Source organism: Parasteatoda tepidariorum, chromosome 5 (assembly GCF_982258835.1).
Source record: "Parasteatoda tepidariorum strain Cologne lab strain chromosome 5, Ptep-v5.0, whole genome shotgun sequence".
Lineage (NCBI taxonomy): Eukaryota > Metazoa > Arthropoda > Arachnida > Araneae > Theridiidae > Parasteatoda > Parasteatoda tepidariorum.
Window position 1 is genome coordinate 45,906,563 of NC_141759.1, and position 21,370 is coordinate 45,927,932.

Sequence of the window (21,370 nt, forward strand, 5' to 3'; positions counted from 1 at the left end):
TTGTGGAATAACAACTGACAAGAAGAAGTTGAGTTGATATTTTGCTACTCGACCCAAGCGTAAAGTTTGAAAAGAACACTCAAGCACAATTCACACTGCATCTCTGATTGCCCTTGACGCGGGGTCGAATGTATAGAAGCAACGTATATCAAGGAGCATTCACACCGACTGCTACCTTATATATGAAACAAAAATGCTGTACTTTTTGTGAGAAATGAAAGCATAATCTGGAATTTTAAATTAAGCAATATAAACTGTTATTATTTATTTTTCTTAATTAAAATTGCAGGGTTCGATCCCTGATTCTGCTAACCTCTCACCGAGAAGTGCATGCATTATACGTGCTCTGCAAAATCTCTGGAATGGAAAGTCCTGTGGTCAGTCGCTTAGCAGTACCATGGGTACAGGGATCTGGTGAAAATTTCTTTTCCCTTCATATCTATATATAAATTGAGGAGATGGCGTGACGAAATTTGTGATGGCAAACTTCTTCGGATCATTCTCAGAGATGTTTCCCAGACCGTTGTCAATAGCCCATTGTACAGTTCTAGTGCGACATAAATAAAAGTACCTACCTACATTAAAGTATCTACTCAACCTTTTGTTTCTAACCACTATCTCATCATAATTTATATATAGTTTTGTTTAAAAAAAATATTTGAGGTAGAATTCTAGGCCATGGATGGTGCGACTGAAAAAATACAATCACAGCCCCTTGCCCTAAGAACCTATGACAACAAAAACAATATATATAATTATTTTGAATTATCTCATATTTCCACGCCATTATAAAATGTTATTAGAATATGCCCGACTTAAGTAAATGTGTAAGGAAAATACTTCCCCCCCCCCTGTCATTTAATCTATCTCTCGTTTACCTAAATCCACGAATCATTCTAATTTCACTAATCTGAATATGCATAATATTTTGTAAATTGAAAACCTACCTCAATGTTATTATATTTAATAACTATTTATATTTTAACCTTTAATAGTACTTTTATAAATATTGCAAAATCTCTAATTTTTTTTAATTTAAATTTTTCTTCTAATTAATCTAAATAATCTTGATATGTTGCTATATTGCTTTACATTTTTAAAAAACTCAATAATGTTATAACCAAATGTTTAATAATTTAAAAAGCAAGTCTTAACCTTTCAGTAACCAGGCAATGATGAAGTAGTGCAGGCGCACATAAAAATGTTATCTATCACTCGTGTACCTATATGAATGAATCTTTCTTAATTTTATTAATCCTGATATGAAGCAAAATTGTTTTCTGAATTAAAAATTTACTTTTGTGATATTAATTGCAGTAACTATTAATTTTTAACCTTTAATAACATATTATTACATATTTTGCATTTAAAAGTGCAACTTTCATCCCAATCTTATTTAAATCCTTTTTGATTTAAGTAATCCTGCTTTGTAACCTCATTGTCTTGTGATTCTAAAATTCACCATTATGTAATGAATTGCAATAACCATTTATTTTAAACCATTAGTTATAATTTCACCTTATGTTTGATAATTTAAATGCCAACTTTCGAGCTTTCAATAACGAGCTGCACGTGCTCATATTTTAATTTCTCAGTCGTGTACCCATATGAATGATGTACCCATAATCCATATGATCTTTTTTAATCACATTAATACTGATATGTAGCTTTATTGTTTTTCTGAATTTAAAATTCCTTTGAATGATATTAATTGCGGTTGCTATTAATTTTCAACCATTTAAAACATATTACTATATTTTTTTGGGTGGAATGACCTGTGTAGGGGTCAGAAAACTGGCCTTGCGTCAGAAAGGTTCTGGGTTCGGTCAAGGCATGGATATTCTTCAATTCTCTGTATTATCTGTCTTTAATGTGGGAGCAACGTTGGTCCACCTAATACGGTGCCCCTGAAAAAGTGGCCAACAAATCTACCCTTCAGATGGCTATATGACGAAAGGTCATTCTCCAAGCGGGAATTGGATAAAAAAAAAAAAAACAATATTTTTTGAGATTAAAAGCACAAATTTCTACCCAATTGTTAAATATCATAAAAATATACTCGACTGTAGAGAATACGATTAAAATTTTTATTTAATTTAAATCTTTCTTAATTAAATAAATACTGATGTGTGCTTTATTGTTTTGTGTTTCTAAAATTCCCCTAATTGTATTAATTGCAATAACCATTTATTTTTAACTTTCATAATAATTTCACCACATGTTTAATAATTTAAATAATAACTTTAAACATTTCAGTAAAATGTCACGAGACAATGCTCAATCAATGCACGTGCACATAAAAATCTCTCTCTCATATTAATCTTTGAATTAATCTTTTTTAACTTTATTAGTTCTGATATAAAGCCTAATTGTTCTTTATTTGTCAAATTCATCTTAATGTCAATATTTACAACAACTATTTATTTTTTTAAAAATTCTATTGTAATTTCACTTCGTGTTTAATAATTAAAAGATCGAGCATAGTGTACGTGCGCATAATAATTTTATCTTCTTTGAATGTTATACACTTGGGTACTTAAAATGAATTTTTCTTAATTTTTTGTTTCAATCGTAATAAGCAGTCTATTGTTTTATTCCCATTATTTGCAAAAACTATTTATTTTTAGACTCTTATTGTAATTTTTAACATATACTTCTAATTTAAAGTGTTGAAAATTTTAGAAAAAACTTCTCCTGACTAATTTATGACGCATGTGCACATAATAGTAAAACAGCATATTTCACGATATATACATATATTTGCTTTTTGCTCTAAAATTAAACATAATACACTGGTTGACCATCATCACAGCAAAACATCTGTTTCCAGCATATTTGAATGGTTGGTGCTAGTTCAACAACAATAAACATAACCTGATAGTTGGACAGTAATAATTGTAAAATAACATCTTCCAACATACTTTTATGGTTATTGTTGGTCCAATATAGGTCCTACCAACCATAATTTGTTGGTAGACCATCAAAATGGCCATGTAACATCCTCCGTCTCAATTTGATGTTGTTGTTGGTTCAACAATAAAAAAACATAGCATGATACTTGAACCATCATAATAATTAAACAACGTATTCCATCATATTTTAATGGTTGTTGTTGGCCCAACATTAATGAACCCAAACTGTTGGTAGACCATCAAAATAGCCATACAGCATCTTCCATGATATTTTGATGGTTACTGTGAGTCCAACAATAAAAACATAACTTGTTGGTTTACCATCATAACGATAAAATCAAATCTCTCATCTTATTTTGATGGTTGTTGTTGGTCCAACAATAAAAAACATAGCATGATGGTTGAACCATCATACTAGTTAATTAACATATTCCAACTTATTTTTATGGCTGATGTTGGTCTAACATTATTAAACATAGCATGATGGTTAAACCATCATAATAGATGAACAACATCTTAAATCATATTTTAATGGCTGTTGTCGGTTCAACATTAGTGAACACAACTTGTTGGTAAGCCATCAAAATAGCCATACAACATCTTCCCTTATATTTTGATGGTTGTTGTTGGTCGAACAATAAAAGCATAACTTGCTGGTTTACCATCATAATAATAAAACAACACCTCTCATCTTATTTTGATGGTTATTGTTGGTCGAACAATAAAAAACATTACATGATGGTTTGACCATCAAAATAGATAAACAACATCTTCAATCATATTTTAATGGCAATTGTTGGTTCAACATTAGTAAACACAACTTGTTGGTAGACCATCAAAATAGCCATACAGCATCTTCCATGATATTTTGATGGTTGCTGTGAGTCCAACAATAAAAACATAACTTGTTGGTTTACCATCATAACGATAAAATCAAATCTCTCATCTTATTTTGATGGTTGTTGTTGGTCCAACAATAAAAAACATAGCATGATGGTTGAACCATCATACTAGTTAAACAATCTATTCCAACTTATTTTTATGGCTGTTGTTGGTCTAACATTATTAAACATAGCATGATGGTTAAACCATCATAATAGATGAACAATATCTTCAATCATATTTTAATGGCTGTTGTCGGTCCAACATTAGTGAACATAACTTGTTGGTAAACCATCAAAATTGCCATACAACATCTTCCCTTATATTTTGATGGTTGTTGTTGGTCGAACAATAAAAGCATAACTTGCTGGTTTACCATCATAATAATAAAACAACACCTCTCATCTTATTTTGATGGTTATTGTTGGTCGAACAATAAAAAACATTACATGATGGTTTGACCATCATAATAGATAAACAACATCTTCAATCATATTTTAATGGCAGTTGTTGGTTCAACATTAGTGAACACAACTTGTTGGTAGACCATCAAAATAGCCATACAGCATCTTCCATGATATTTTGATGGTTGCTGTGAGTCCAACAATAAAAACATAACTTGTTGGTTTACCATCATAACGATAAAATCAAATCTCTCATCTTATTTTGATGGTTGTTGTTGGTCCAACAATAAAAAACATAGCATGATGGTTGAACCATCATACTAGTTAAACAACATATTCCAACTTATTTTTATGGCTGTTGTTGGTCTAACATTATTAAACATAGCATGATGGTTAAACCATCATAATAGATATCTTCAATCATATTTTAATGGCTGTTGTCGGTCCAACATTAGTGAACATAACTTGTTGGTAAACCATCAAAATTGCCATACAACATCTTCCCTTATATTTTGATGGTTGTTGTTGGCCGAACAATAAAAGCATAACTTGCTGGTTTACCATCATAATAATAAAACAACACCTCTCATCTTATTTTGATGGTTATTGTTGGTCGAACAATAAAAAACATTACATGATGGTTTGACCATCATAATAGATAAACAACATCTTCAATCATATTTTAATGGCAGTTGTTGGTTCAACATTAGTGAACACAACTTGTTGGTAAACCATCGAAATGACCATATAGCATTTTCCATTATATTTTGATGGTTGTTGTTGGTCCAACAATAATAAACATAGCATGATGCTTGAGCCACCATAATGGATAAACGACATCTTCCATTATATTTTGTTGGTTGTTGTTGGCCCAACAATAAAAACGTAACTTGCTGGTTTACCATCATAATGATAAACTAACAACTCTCATCTTATTTTGATGGTTGTTGTTGGTCCAACAATAAAAAACATAGCATGATGGTTGAACAATCAAAATATATAAACAACATCTTCCATTATATTTTGTTGGTTGCTGTTGGTATAACAATTAAAACGTAACTTGCTGGTTGACCATCATAAAGGTAAACAACATCTTCCAACTTATTTTGATGATTGTTATTGGTCCAACGACAACAAACATAACATGATGGTTGTACCATCCTAGTACTAAAACAACATGTTCCATCTTAATTTGATGATTGCTGTTGGTCCAGCAATACAAAAGATAACTTGATGGTTGAACCATTATAATAGTAAAGCAATATCTTCCATCATATTTTAATGGTTGTTGTTGGTCCAACATTAATAAACACATCTTGTTGGTGGACCATCAAAATAGCCATGCAGCATCTTCCATCATATTTCGATGGTTGTTGTTTGTCCAACATTAAAATAACATAACTTGTTGGTAGACCATCATAATGGTAAAACAACATCTGCCATCAAAATATAAAAGTTTATGTTGGTCCATCAAAAATCAAACATTGATTGATGGTTTACCATCATAACATAAACCAACATTTTCCATTTTGTAATGATGGAAATTTGTTGGGCCATCAAAAACCATCAAAAGTAGATGGAAATTGTTGTATGATGGTGAGCATCAACACATGTTGGACCATCAAGAATCTTATTTAAACCAACATAAACCATCATAATTCTTTGATGGTACCATCAAGAATTTTGACTTGGGAAAGAAAGGCAGGTGAAAAGAATTAAAAAATAGATAAAGTCAAAGAAAATTAAAATGTAAGTAAAAAGTATAAATAAAATATATAGTATATTGTTGAAATTCTCCTAATTTCATAACACATTTTTTAATGTAGTTATTCTAAATATTTATGATTTTTTTAAAAATTATATACTCTTCAATTTAAATATCTATAAATTATATCATCGTAAATTTAAATGTCTATAAACAATTGTAAAATTTCTAATGTCATTATGAACCTAAATTATTATTTTGTTTCAGTAATTAGCGTTTAAGGTTGATGTTTCCTAATGATTAAGTATGAACAAATTGCTATTAACGACATATTTTAAAATCAGGGATTCTTAATTTAACTTAACTTATCTTTATAAAAGAATATGTAGATAAAAAAAGTGTCGATATATGCCTTCATTTTTCTTAATAGTTAAAGTTAAAACTGAACTTTTTAAAATAAAGTATTTATCGTGTCATTTTCACCAACTAGCAAAACATTTTTATAAGTTTAAAAATGGTATTTTTTTAATATAATAACCAAGAAAGTTTTTTTTAAACTATGTTTATGAACGGAAATAATGTGTTAATTACGTAAAGTTTGAAAGCTAATAACCAGAAAAAGTCTAACTTATTTTTACAAAGAGAAAGATGCAAAGTTATCATATCTTTGCTTGGGATCTCCGAGATCTGTGGACACAGTGACGTCATGAGGAGGGAAATCGTAGTTTCAGCTCTAAGAGCGGAGTGAACTAGCCCTTGTATTCTCTTTAGCCCTGTACTTGCCTAGATAGTAACGTCTGTTGCGTTAATATGCTTATATATAAAGCTGTTTTCTTATACACAGACCTATGGAACTGAATTTGACCTCACTAGAAGAAGCGTTAAAAAAGTACATCGAGCATTTAAAATATCACAAAAACAATGCTTCATTTGTCTATATAGCAATGTCTACTCCTATTTTTATCGCTATGCCACTTTACCTTGTTTTATTATAATTATTTTTGTTTACCTTTTCCTCTTCCAAAATAGATCACAGATATCAACCATCATTTTTCTTATACAAAAAAATGATACGGAAAATAATGAGGCTTAATCACAAAGTTGCATGCTGGACCATGAATAGTAGTAGTTAGAAAAGCTATTACTTTTAATTAGAACGTTAAAATCAAAAAATAAAATATTTCAATTTATGGAATGTTTAAATATTACGTAAGAAACCTAATAACAGGGTAGAGATTAGTTTATTTTAATTGACACAGAGAAAGAAAAGGGCTTGAGTTACATATTTACATTAGACATAAAAATGTCTTCTTTTTAAAAATTTCCTTAAAAAGAAAAAAAGAAAATGAAAATGAAATAATTAGGGAAAAAATGTTACAAAAGTAACCACACGTGGAAAGTTTTCAAATTCGGAGTAAAAATTTGTCTCATGGAAAGAAAAATTTAATAAAAAGTTTCTTCAAAGAATTTTAAAGGTCAAGAGTCGAAAGTAAGCACCAAAATTTCCTAAGGAACATTCTACTCAAATATTGAACTAATATGTAACTTTGTAAAATGAACGAAAACGTAAATATTGTTTTATATAAAGCAAAAAATTACAATTTTTATTCAAATTTAATTCTAAAATTAGATGACTGCTGTAAAAGTCAAAACAAAACTCAGGAGGTTGCGAATTTCTTATCTAAGGATAAGAGGGCGTTTGTTCTTTTTGCTGACAAGGGGGAGTCCAAAATTGCCAAAACTATGCTCACGTAATATTTGAATGGTCCCTAAATATTAATTTCCATCACGATTTATTTAAGGCATTCCTAAAATATAAAATAACGAAAAACATTTTAAAATGTTTCAAAACTATCATTAAATTAATATGAATACCAAACAAACCTCTTTTTTTTCAAAAAGTATCTTTTTTTTTTGCAATTTATACCTTTTCTATTTCAATTTTAGGCAAATATTTAAATTTGGAAAAATAACTCTCGTATTGAATCATCATGTATTTCTCTCTTTATTTAGAAAGATAAAACTGGCAAGGCTTTTAAAAGATAGAACAACATGATAGTCCTTTTCAGCAATAGAATGGAATTTTCTTTCGCTGGTATTATCTATTCTTATCAGCCGTCACAAACTTTCTTTCAATTTAAACATTGGAATAATCTGAGCAGTGGAAATTCTTCTTCTTATCAACTAGAAAACACTGTTTTTGCGAAGTAATTCTTCTCCAGTTTCACTTTAAATTCTATGCCAAACGATTTCTGAGAATAAGAAAACGAAAAAAACTTTATCTTATTTGTTCTATGAATGGAAACTTTTTAGTTACTGAGGACAAAATCCTCTCTTTAACTTAAATATTTGTAAAAGAAATTAGAATATATAAATTTATGAAGAATTTTAATTTTTATAATTTGTTTTCGAAAGTTGGAATTCCTTTTTTTTAAAATGTTTAACAAATTAAAAGAGTGTTTTTTTTAAAAAAAAATGTATTAATGTATGCATTTTGTTTTCATCTTTTTGCGAAATTGTACGATTTAACAAAAATCTCAAAGAAATTTAAAACTTAAAAAAAGTATTTTTGATATTACTGAAATGTATGTACTTTAATATTCAATTTTTGATTAATTTTAATTAAATAAAAATTTAAAACAGCTTCTTTTTAAATTTACATACAAAAATTAAAAACAAAATTTTCTATAACTATTTAGAAGAATTAAAATAAGTTATCTAAAGAAAGAGAACGAAGAAAAATTAAAATAAATGATCTAAAATCTGAATATTTCTACACTTATTTTATTAGTATTTTAGGTACTTAGGATAAAACAGTAAAAAAAAAATAGACCGATGAGAAAAAAAAAAAGTATTTTAATCTTCAGCAACACTCAAAGTTCAATTCAAGGAAAAACTCATTTTCGGTGTTTCCTCTTATTCTATCGCTGAATAAAGCTGCAACTTAATATCGCTAAATTATTTTATATAGATGAATATCGCTAAATATGCTCTCGTTCTACTGCTGAATGAAGCTATAACTTAATATCACCAAATAACGCTAAATAACATTTTTTTAAATGATAATAGTGAGAAGTGAAATATGCAAAATTAAGTTATTCAGAGACATTACAGCTTTAGAACGAGGAGAAAAGCATAGTATCACTTTTCCTCAAATTGATTTCTGAGTGTAGAATATAATAATATGTGATTTTAAATGTTTTATCTTTTCTTAATGATAATAGAGAGAAATGCAGTAAACGAAGTTAAATTATTTAGTGATATTCAAAGAACATTTAAAATAACATATTTTTAAATTCGACACTCAAAGTTAAATTCGAGGAAAAACTTATATGCTTTTGCTCTCATTCTATCGCTGAATAAAGCTTTAACCTAAAATCGCTAAACAACTTAATATCGCATGTCTATTGCATTTCTTACTTTTATCCTTTTTAAAAAAATCTAAAGAAATTAAATTAACTTCTTTTTAAGTTACATATAAAAAGTAAAGGCAAAATTTTCAATATTCTGAAGAAAAATTAAATAAATTATTCAAAATTTGAATATTCCTGTACATATTTCTTCAGCTTATCTTATTAGTCTTTGTGGTACTTTGATTTCAAGTTTAGAAAACAGTGAAGAAATTGATTAATGAGGAAACAAAAAAAGTATTTTAATCTTCAGCAACGTCAAAATTCAATTGAAGAAAAATTGATACTATACGTTTACTCTCGATCTCTATTATTGAATAAAGTATATATTTTACAATAGAAAGACCCGATCGCAATATTTTTAATAACAAAATAAAACTCTAAATATTTAAGACTTTTCTAGTTCTGGAGGAACTCTTTAAATGAATATTACTACATTAATGGATATTACTTAAAATGAATATTGCTATAAAAGAAAACTACGATTTAAACGTTAATTTGTTAATTTTATAGAAATCCACGAGGAGCTATTTATTCTAGACTCAACAGGAAATGCGTGTTTTTTAAATAAAAAATACTCAGCCCGAAATGAGTGTTTAAAAAAAAAGAATACAGCTTGAAATGTGTGTTTAAGAATATGGACTCAGTTTGAAATGCGTGTTTAAGAAAATGAACCAAGCTACAAATGCATGATTATAAAAATGAACAGAACTTGAAATGCCTATTTAAAAAAGTGGATATAGCACTTTATTCCGTTTTTCAAACGTGTCTTTTAAAATTTGTACTTTTTTTTTATAAGAATAATAAATAAATGGATCCCATAAGATAATAAGTGTATGTCGGCCGTTTGCTTTAATCGCTTTGCAGAATATTTTAAAATTATATTTTTTAGAAAAGATTTTAAAATCTAGCAGTCCTTTTTACAGGGATATTACGAGTCCTATAAATTTATAATAGCTATATTATATTTACATTTTACGAATTTAGGTTCTTAAAGAACTTTTCAACGTTTAGTGATCTAAATGTGAAGAGTTCGCCTGAAATATTACATCCGTAGCATACTAGTCCACCCCAACCACAAAGTTAGGATCGGTGTTTAAAAAAATAAAACTCAAATTCCAAATTCTTCTGTTAGTGTTAACACTTGGGTTGAGTCATCACCTCCTACATCAAGAAGTCTCCACACGGTCTTTTATAAGTAGTCCACGCAGACCGTTTAAAAAGTGAACCAGTTGTGCACATCACCCAAAAACCCTTTTATAAAAGTAACTGAGAGAAATTAATCATATATATTTGAGAATTGAATCTGTAGTGGTTGACAAGTGAATAAGTCAAGCCTATAATATTCATAAATAAAATAAATTTTTAATTATATAGTTGCTACCACCTTCTTATTTTAACTATATTCTGTATTAAATGAATCGTTCGGTAAGTGGATATCCTTCATAGTGGTCTGATCGGACTACTTCTAAAAAACCGTGTGGAGGCTTTCACTTATAGGAGGCGTTGGTTGAGTGCCGCTGTGGACTGATCGTAAAGACACGGTTTCCAGTAGAACACCGAAGTCAAGCATCACTTTTTGCGGTCAGTAAGCGGCTGAGTGTTCGCTTTGATCAGCCTGCGTATAGACAGAGGGCCTGCGTATATCAGCCGTTTGATCCGCCTGCGTATATCAGTCCACGTTAACCGTAACCAGGTTACCAACGTTCTACCGTAAAGAGCTGTATATGCCAATTTTTGTTTTGAAATGTGAAACAAGCACTTTTAGCTCATACGGAATAACAGTTTCATTTAAAATAATTAAGACAGTTTTTCAAATTTGAACAGAGAGCCTCAGAGGATAGAATACTCGTCTTCTAATGAGGTAACCCGGGTCTGAATCCCAATGATGGCTGGTCGATACAAATTCCACCCCCAACGCACACCCATTACAGTGCTGACTTAAAATATCCTCAGTCTGTTAGAGACAGATTATGGGTTAAAGTTGCCTTGTCATCAAGCTATCAATGGGAGGTTTTCCTATCCATGTATTGCAAATGAGAGTTAGTTCCATCAAAGAATCCTTCACGAAGGCAAATTTCTCCCCATACTTTTGTCAGGAGTTCCCTTGTCTTCTGGATTGAGTTTAAAATTACAAGGCTACGGAGTTTATCATTTTAGTCGTAAACTCAAAATTGGGTGGACTGTTCAACGTTTGTCATAACAAAAAAAAGTGGAACAAAGCTATGGTTCAACATTGAATCAGTTTTTTAGAGAACTGAGTATTCTATAACACAGTAGTTTCATAAAAAGGAAATTTTAGTGTTCACTTTTGTAAATTGGATTTTTCTTCAGATTGAAAAAGTACATAAACGTTCCAAATTTTATCAATATTTAAAAGTATACACTAAATAGTTTTGAATAATTTATTATAATATTATCCCCGTCTGTCTACAGCTTTTTTTTTCTTTGAAAAGGAACTTATTTTCGTTTAAATCAATGAGATGTTTAAATGACCAACTCACTCTTTTTCTCATAAGAAGCTCTTATATAAGTAAGTGAAATGAAAATGCCCAATTATCTTTCGTAATTTGAATTAAATTTCCTTCTTTTCCCCGAGAAAGTTATTCATTTTTACCTCACTTCATATCATAATTTAAATAGAACAATAACTCGTAAAATTTATATGTGCTAAAAATGTTGCGTATTGCATTTAAAATCATACTAAAAGTTGAGGCTGATAATTTTGTCCTTTTTTGTAGTTAAAAAATGAAGTTACGAAAAAATATTTTGATAAAAGTTTGCTCTTTATTTAATAATTACATTAAACTAATAACTATTCATTAATAACATTAAAATAGAAAACGTTATGTGCTACAAAAGTACTAAAGTGGAAATGTATACTTTGAGCATTCAAAATGTGACTGCATTACTTAAACTATTTTAACTAATTGGACAGTTAATTCCGATTGATTATCTCAGTTTCATAAAAACAGAATTTAGTTTCTATGGCTAACGTAGGGCAAAAAATTTAGTTTCATTCCTTACATGTTTGTAAAAAAAAAATGAACACAAATAAATAAAAAAAAACACTTTAATTACAGAAACTTTAAAATATCAAAAACATTTAAATCTTGTACAAATTACAAAATTCTTAAATCTAACATTAATTCAAATTAAAATTTAAGTTCAGACACTAAATTTTTAAAATATGCAGTTTACATCAATCATTTCACTTATATTGGAGCCATTTTCAAAACACTTCCAATTCTAATTAAACAACTTTTTTACCAATCATCTCGGATAAAATCTCAAATAAACCTTTCATATCTTTACGAATCTCTATCAATGAATAAGATGTAAGTTGATCAGATGTTGAAGGCTTGTTTAATAAACGATATTTAAAAACCAAATCTAGAAAAGCGCCGAATAGTGATGGGATGTTTTCCATTATTTTGATATCGTCGAGCTCCAAGTAATCTAAAAGAACCTCTGTATTCTCAGCAGCTTTTCCAAAGACAAGAGAGCTGGTGTATCGCATTATTTCTTTAACAATTGGATATGCTAGAAACGTTGTTCTATCCCAAGCATCTTTGATATCTTTTAGAGAAATAGTTATTGATGACCCTAAATCTTCGTCTACTTTCTGGTCTAATATTTGATACAATACAGGATCAGCAGATTCAAACAGAACTTCAAATAGTTGATTTATTTTAGACATAATAGTAGAATTTTTAACAATGTCTTTAACTATTGGAAAAATGAAATCGTTCATAAATTTTTTCTCCTTTGTTAGATTGGAAGAAAATGCAAATGCTTCAAGATAAGATGAACCCAATTGGTCAATAGCCTTTAACACATCTTCATGAAGTAATGCCCTTGGCGTAACATATGAAGAAAAGATTTCTGTTTTCAAAGTTTGGGTATCAAGTTGTATAGGTACAGTATAAGCTGACGTATGTTTTGTTTTACTTGAAGTTGCAGTTGAGTGAGATGGCTCTGGATTTACGCTTGTACCTAATTCGCAGACTCCGTTAGAATCACATTGAACTGCTTCGGTATTTAAATTAGGAATGTTTGCAACGGTGTTCGAGGCATCTATCTCTTTAGTACAATAAGAAGTGGACTCTGCTTCGACAGGTAGGCTTACCGATCCTTTTAAATGGCTTGTTGCATCAACTGAGAACTGTTCACAATCTGTTGGTTTAATGCTTTCCACTAAATGCACCGTTGATGAAGGGTGAACTGCAACAGATACAGTCTTCTCAATTTGGGCTGTTCCTTCTGGATTAGATGATAATGAGTTTTCCTTCCTGGTTTCTAAGACTTCGAGAACTTCGTCAATTACGTCTACTACTGTTTTCCACCAAGCTTCATAAGTTGGATTAACGCTTGTATCATCTTCACAGATGCCGTTGGTATCACACTGAAGTGTTTTAGTATTGAACACTGTTGATTCAGGACATCTGTGAAAGTCCAAGAATTTCCCACGTTGGCATGTAAAATAAACCTAAAATAGAAACCTCATTTAAATAATTTTGATATATAGGCGGGGATTCAGAAAAATGGTTGCAAACTCCGAGACGAGACAAGGCACTTATGGATTGAGAAATGCGTATCAATCCATAACCAGAAATGTCTGACTTATAGACTCCCCCACTTATAACTTATCGACTTCCCCACTTATGAACCTGTACAGTTTTTATTGCAAGTTATTTTAACTTAATGTAAATTTCACGGGTTTTTAAAACTATTTTTAAACATTGAACTTAAATAGATCAGAAATCGTACGCAATTAAATGATTTGACACCAAATTGAAACACTATGTAAATTAGTCACTAAATCACTAAATTATGATAACAAAATCTATTGCTGGGCATATTTCAAAGTAATTTGATTAAATATATTGGGAAGCGTAAATTAAGATAATCTAGATAACTAGAATCACTAGTTCAAAGGTTAAGAAACGTATGAACACATAGTTTATACTACGGAAGCTCCGTCAGCCGGCGTACAATGGACATTTCTGTACATTCTGTTTTTAAATAAACATTAAAAAAAACTACGATTAATAGATGAATAAGCATTAAAAAGAGTATTAACTTTTACTTAAAATTTTAAAATGCTTAACATGTTCAAAACTAATTAATTTATATTACTCTAATCGTTAATTATACTACCAAGTGCTACTGTCTTAAATAAATTACCTATCTGATAAGGTAAAAACTCGGAAAATATAGCATTTTTTTCAGAGAAAAACCATCTTTGGTCAAATATTTTACAAATGTAGTAAAAAAAATTATGGTATTTACTACATGCTGTAAATACCGCAATTGTGCTTCGACTTTTTCTTTCTCTAAAAAAAGGGTCAGAGTCAAATGTTCAATTTTTTCTTTAGTTTTGAAAATTATTTGACAGAATTCATTATCTGATAAAGATTAATGCTATAAATATAGGGAAGTTACTAATCAATATTTCACCAAATGAAAATATTGTTTAATATTTGTGTACACTTTATATCTTGATATTAACAACTGAAATTTTAAGCCAGATTAATTTCCGTATTTAAGATTAAGCCGCCAGATTTAAGCCGTATTTTCTTCATCCATCACCTTTTGTGAAAATCAATTAAAAAAATAGTTTCTGCGAGAGTTTTAGATATTACGAGTTTAAATGTCGATAAAAATTGTACTTCGATATAGTTTTAAGTGCAGTTCTTGACTAACTTCTATGTTTGTATTGCAAGCAAGTATCGCACATATCAGTTGTCAACATACATATCAGTATATTTCAATTCTTACTGAAACATACTGCCATAGGAAAAAATGTAAAAGTTCCCATAACCATGGTAATGGTGAGGAAAAAGCATGGAAAGTGGGAAAATCATGTAACGTTGACACGTATTTTCTATTTGTAACGAATATGGAAGAATTAAGCATTTACGTGTTAACTTTATTACCTATCATTTTCTACAAATGTTTTCTTACCTTGCATCCTGATGAGTAGTGCACATGGTAAGACACTTCTTCCGTCCAGTAACAGTGACCATTAAAATAAGTGTCGAATATCTTTTCATTACCTTCACCTGGTTAAAAAAAAAAAAAATCTCAGTTTCATATTAACTGATTCTTACATTATCAATTTAAGATTTAGAAGGATAAAAAAAGTACACACATATTAGAAATTGAAATTACTGCTAGCTTTGAGTCGCCACAAATTTAAAGGAAAAATAAATTTCGCTACCAAAATTTCCAAAAACGTATTGTAGTACTTCAGAGTTACGGTTATTAATAGGTGGGAAGTAGATGTGGTTAGATAGAAACTTTAGTTTTAAATTTTTAAGTACTAGAATAAACATTTTATATTAAGTATTGAACGAGTGAAGTATTCAGGCTCATAATATAGCTAACATATAATTTATCTCTAAACTAAATGAGAAATAAAATGTCCATTTGTTCAGTTGTGAAGTTTTAAATGCACGATAATACCCATTTCATTTTGTTACAAGAGAATGTGCCCTGATTTTTAGAGGCGTGGGGAATACTTTTCACCATGAAATACGTATAAATATTTTGGAACATTTTAATATACAATAAATATTATATAAAAATTATTATTCATACATAAATATTATATATAAATATTATTTTTGTATATTAATAAATATTATGGTTAAATTGTGATATTTGTTAACTACATAAAATTATATGAACGCTTATACTGAAAAAAAAATTACATAGAGAAAATAACTTAAAATACACTAAAACTAGTGAATATGACACACAAACAGTTATTTTTCTATGAAAATGTGGGGCAAATAACAGTTGGTTGGGAGGTTGTGCCTCTAGACAATCTAGTGGATGATGCCGTGGACGGTTTTCACAGCTTCAGCTACCTGCAAGCAATTGTCCGCATAGACGAATGACCAGAGAAGAAAACTCTTATGCCCTGGGTATCTGTGTTGGAAAGGGAATCGTTTTTTGCAGGTAAGGTGATTTTTTTATTCTTGATGTTTTTCTTACAAAGGCCAGTCCACATTGGAACGCGACCTCTGGGGGTTACAGGCACCCTTAAGAATAAAATTGCAATATTATACATAATTGGCATGACGATGACTTTCAAAGAAACTAATGGGAAAATTGAATACTTTCAAATTACAGTAGATCAGTTAAAAAATAACAGAACTAGTTCCTAACGCAAAACAGTAAAAAAGTAACATAACTGTTATTAATTTTCCAGTTATAATAGCTAGTCGTCGTAGCAATGTATCAATTTAAGTTTCGATTTATAATTGTTTTCTAATGAAACTTTTCCCTTTTCATACTTCTATCGAAAATTTTTGATTTCTATCTGAACCAAGATTTACAATTATGACTTTTATCGGATGCATACCCAAACGTGCGAAGTTAATCTTAAAGTAAATTATTCAGAGCTAAAAGAGGGAATTGAATATGGGATCGAATGGAACATTCTACCACAAACATTCAGTCGAGAACTCCCTTTTTTTAAAAACTAAAAATTTAGATAAATCGCATTTTTAACGAAAAAATATATTTTAAAACTAGAAAATTTTTGAAATTCAAAATCATAATAAAATAGCTGTTTTTGAAGTGTAAACAGAATTTATATTCAAGATATTAAGCCCGCCTAGTGGTCAGCATGCCGGATTGCGAAGCCAAATGGTTGTGGGAAGTTTCACTATGTGTGTTGTTCTCTGCTGTGTGAATGTGACCCACCATATGAACGGGTATATGTGGCAGTATGGTTTGGCCAATGCTGCTCACCTCTGTGACTTAGGTTCACAGGTATTCATTGGTTAACGTTAATGAGCAGCACTTCATAGGCGAAGAACGAGAGTTCAGTTTACTCAAAAAGGATTATAAAAATTAAAAAAAACTTCGTGAAGGAACTTTTCCTACAATGTTTTTCAAAAAAAATATGGGGTTTTATATCTTTTTTTAACCTTATACATTTGCTATGATTTTCATTCAGGCATCTCATAAAGATAGAAAAAATTTGTTAGAAAATTAAATAAGAAAATATTTCACAATATAGTGAGAAGGCATTTTTCCAACAGCGGTATTTTTCATCAATTTACTAATAAATATTCTTTTTCTTAAAACAGTACTTCACACGTGTCCTGAATTTCCACTAGAAAACAACCGCAACAACACGCAAAAGTATTTTTACCTAGGTGAAAATCGTATTCGGAAATATTGGAAGTATTGTGGCTCAACTGCAATGATAAGTTATAATTAGTGATTGTTTTAAATTGGGTGGAATCGCATACTAGAAAAACTATGAAATGAATATTTTCTCAACATGGTTTTAATATTATTCCAAGTCTTTCTTATTGAGTATAAAAGCAGGTGCCGGAATTAGAATAAATTATACACTACCCCTAAAGAGCATGATATAATTAAAGTTTCAAGTTAAAGACAAAATTCAAGCTAATATGTCAATTTCAAGTGTTGTTAAGCACTCAAATCATGAATATCAAACATTATTTTAGACTAAGTAAGACTTTAATTTGTCTATTTAAAGTTAATTTTTTTAATTTTTTTAAAAAAAACAGTCACTTTTTTTCTACCTCTTAGTTTGCTTAGTTTCCGCCCCTATTTAAAGACCTTATAATTTTGCTCAAATGAATTTCAGCAACAAAAAAAAACTTCAATAAGGACCAACCACTACAATAGAGAAGGAAAGAAACATTGGTCTCAAATCAATGTAACGAGAGTCGGCAACGAAGAATAAAATAGTTTACTTCTTTGTAGGAGACATAAATTTCTTAAAATCAAAAAGAGGCGAGATCTCAAATTGGACATGTTTTTTCCTTGTGTTTCTACAGAAATAAATAGAACTTTCCTAAAGTATTAAGTTTCGAAGCTGACGCAGACAAAGATTTGAAGCTTTTTTTTTTTTTTTTTTTTTCAAAGTCGCTCATTTTACGGCCCTTCTTTTCTGCAGATCTAATCACTTAAGTTATTTTTACGAAGATAGTAAGTTCTTTTTAGTAATCAGTGCAAAAATTAAGATAACGTAATGAGACTAAATTTAAGTTAAAAAAATTAGGGAAAAAATAATAATGCAGCACGACAAAATGAAACTGTTATAACTTTTTAATATTATTGAATTGTGTCTTATAACATTGCTAAAGTAAACCATATTGTATCATGAGAGTACTTTGAATACGATAAGGAAGTTCCGGCTCAGTAAGAAAAATAAAATACGTGCTTATTTTCCACAAAAGGCTTAAATTTGTCTATAATTTCTGAGTTAAACTTTTAAACATTTTAGTTTAATATGATGTCCTACAATTTAAAACTTTCTCTCACAATTTCAGTCTGTTTAACTAGAACTGAAACAATTAAATTAGGTATCAGCTTCTCGGGTAATAAACAAGCTGGTAGAATAAATTACGCTCCTGTAAATTAGGTAAATTGTAATGATCAAATCAAGTGAAGAAAGGATCAAATCCACGAATTATAAATTCGCTCCTGTAAATTAGATAAATTGTAAAAATCAAATTAAGTGGAGAAAGGATCAAACCCACGAATTATAAATTCGCTCCTGTAAATTAGATAAATTGTAAAAATCAAATTAAGTGGAGAAAGGATCAAACCCACGAGTTATAAATTACAAGTAGTTATCAGTTTCGTGCACAGACATGTGGATGTTAGAGGTAAACTAATCAAACACCTACGAAAAGAATTGTGTAATAAAATATCAATGATGGGAAAGGGCAAAAAAATTAAAAAGAAAACTACTGGAATGAGGCCGGGAGGTACTGGAGGTTAAAACTCCACAATTTCATGACCAGCTAAGAGACTGTGGCAATGTGGTCAGCACTGAATATAAGTCATCTTGACTTCCCTGACAAGCTGGTACCTGTCGATCTTATGTTGGATGGGCTTCAAGCCACAGCTGAGGATTGAACTCCAGCTCTTCACAATGACAGTTCAGCTGACTGTCGCTGTAAAAGGCTGATATTTACCACTTAGCCATCGTGGTTCTTTTTTAAATGGAAAAAAAAAAAAGCTAAAAATCTAAATTTTAATAATCATAAATTTTAATAATCAAGGACATCATTATTAACTTTTTTTAAAAATCATTTGTTTCTTTATAAAATCTTTGATTCAGCTAAATATTTACCTAAATAAAGAATTTAATTCCATAAGAAATATGCATTAGAGGTTTTAAGTTTTACTATCCTTAAAACTTAAATTAGGTGCTTTCCCCCTTGAATTGATGCCTAAAGACGTTATACAGTTTTCTGCACGTAGTAGGCAGTTATAATATTATAAACTTTGCTCTGGTGGTTAAAGCAAATAAAAGCCCTGTAATTCATTACAGTTGTGCAAGGTTCACAAGTGATTGTTGAAGTAAATATAATTAATTTGGGGTCATAATGATTTTAATACTGCAATATTTTGGGTTTTCCGAAAGCAGCTTTCAAATATATTTCAAGAATATTTCACAAAAAAAAATCACCGATTAGAGTTTAAAAATGTATAGTTTAGAGAGAAAAACTTTTTAAAATCTTACTAATCAATATCAAGGAAGGATATAGGTTTAATTTGACATGTTACATTTTTTACAAGTTTGATTTAATTTATTTACACGTTTGACACGATAACACGTTACATTACTTTCCACCTCCTTGGCTTTAGTCGAATTTGCTTTTATGATTTTATCTTTTCAATAGTGATGCAAGATTTTGAATTTTTCTTTGTTAAATATTAATCACTCATTGTGTATTTAAATTCAGGTAAGGGTTTCTAACTACTAAGAGCAGCGATTAAAAAACACTTATAAATTTTAGTAGTCACATACAAGCAAGAACTAAGTGTCTATTTATGAAGAAAGGTTTATGCAATATTCCAATAAAGCCTTAATTTCAATTATAGCCAAAGTATAGAAAAAAATGGTCAAATATCTCAAGACGAAAAGTAGTTACGCTAATGAAATGAATACTTTCATAAATATAAAACATTGAGATTTTAACTTTGTATAAAGTACGTAAGAAAAATTACTATAACTTGCCCATACAATAAACACACTCAAAATACCACATAGAATGTACAGTTTAGGATTCAAAAAAAATATTTTTTTACGTACTTGCTCTCTGGTAGTCAGATTTATTAATGTAGGGACAGTGTAATGTAGAAATGTAAATAAGGTAATTAAAAATGAACTGCCGTATAAATGCTTTATGTTTCCAAAAATGTTTTCCATTAAAATGTCATAGTTATTCACATTAATTTGAAGATTTTCTGAATATTTAATTTTAACCTACCATAAATTGAATTTGAAACTGTCGTTAATTCTCTTTTCTTTCAAAGAATGCTAACAAAAATTTACTATTCAGGTTTTTACTCACAAAAGTAACACTTTTAATTTTCATATATTACAAGTGTTATTTGTTAAAGTGCAATTTTCGTTATATAACTGTTAATATTTAAATACCCAATATAAAATTATTCTTAATCGTATTCCCCTTAAAGTATTTCCATTATATATTACAATAAGAAATACTCAAATTAAACTTTAATATATTTTATCAAAACAAAATATCTGAGGAAATTCATGACTAACAAATAAACCAAGATTTAAAAGTACTTACTTAGCGTTACCACAGATAAAAGAAGAAGAAACACAGTAAACTTTCTTACGATAGCCATTTCTAAAAAAATGTATAACTGAATAAAAGAGAAAGTCAATGCAAAGGGCAATAATTTATATCTGCGGAATGTGATTGATTGATTATTAGGTATGTTATAAAAAAATATTTGTCACTATTACAGCACCAAGTTTTTAAAACGTTTGAGTTTAATCCGTTTTTTGTATTTGGGTAAACGAAAAGTTTGGTCTAACGATGGTGTCACTACGTGAAGGGGTGGCTGCGGTCAGTGTGCGGGTGAGTGACCACTTGAAACATTCTGTGTAGCAACCGAGGGTGTGCGGTATTTGTCCTCGTTGAACTATTCTACCGTAAAGTACTCGACTTCGCGTGCAGGTATTTGGATTACTGAAGCGTGGGTGCCATCCCTTCTGTAGAGGATCAAAAGTATGAAGGC

General features: G+C 29.6%; 1 protein-coding gene across 1 annotated transcript; it reads right to left on the bottom strand.

The window, feature by feature from the left end:
- Nucleotides 1–12,368: 12,368 nt before the first annotated feature.
- LOC107437022 (uncharacterized) lies at nt 12,369–21,176 on the bottom strand. The gene is made up of 3 exons (XM_016048885.4): nt 20,917–21,176; nt 15,281–15,378; nt 12,369–13,802 (listed from the first exon to the last, which is right to left on the bottom strand). Exons 1-3 carry the CDS (start codon nt 20,972–20,974, stop codon nt 12,567–12,569), a joined length of 1,392 nt encoding a protein of 463 aa, XP_015904371.2. The 5' UTR covers nt 20,975–21,176; the 3' UTR covers nt 12,369–12,566.
- Between the last annotated feature and the right edge of the window lie 194 nt (nt 21,177–21,370).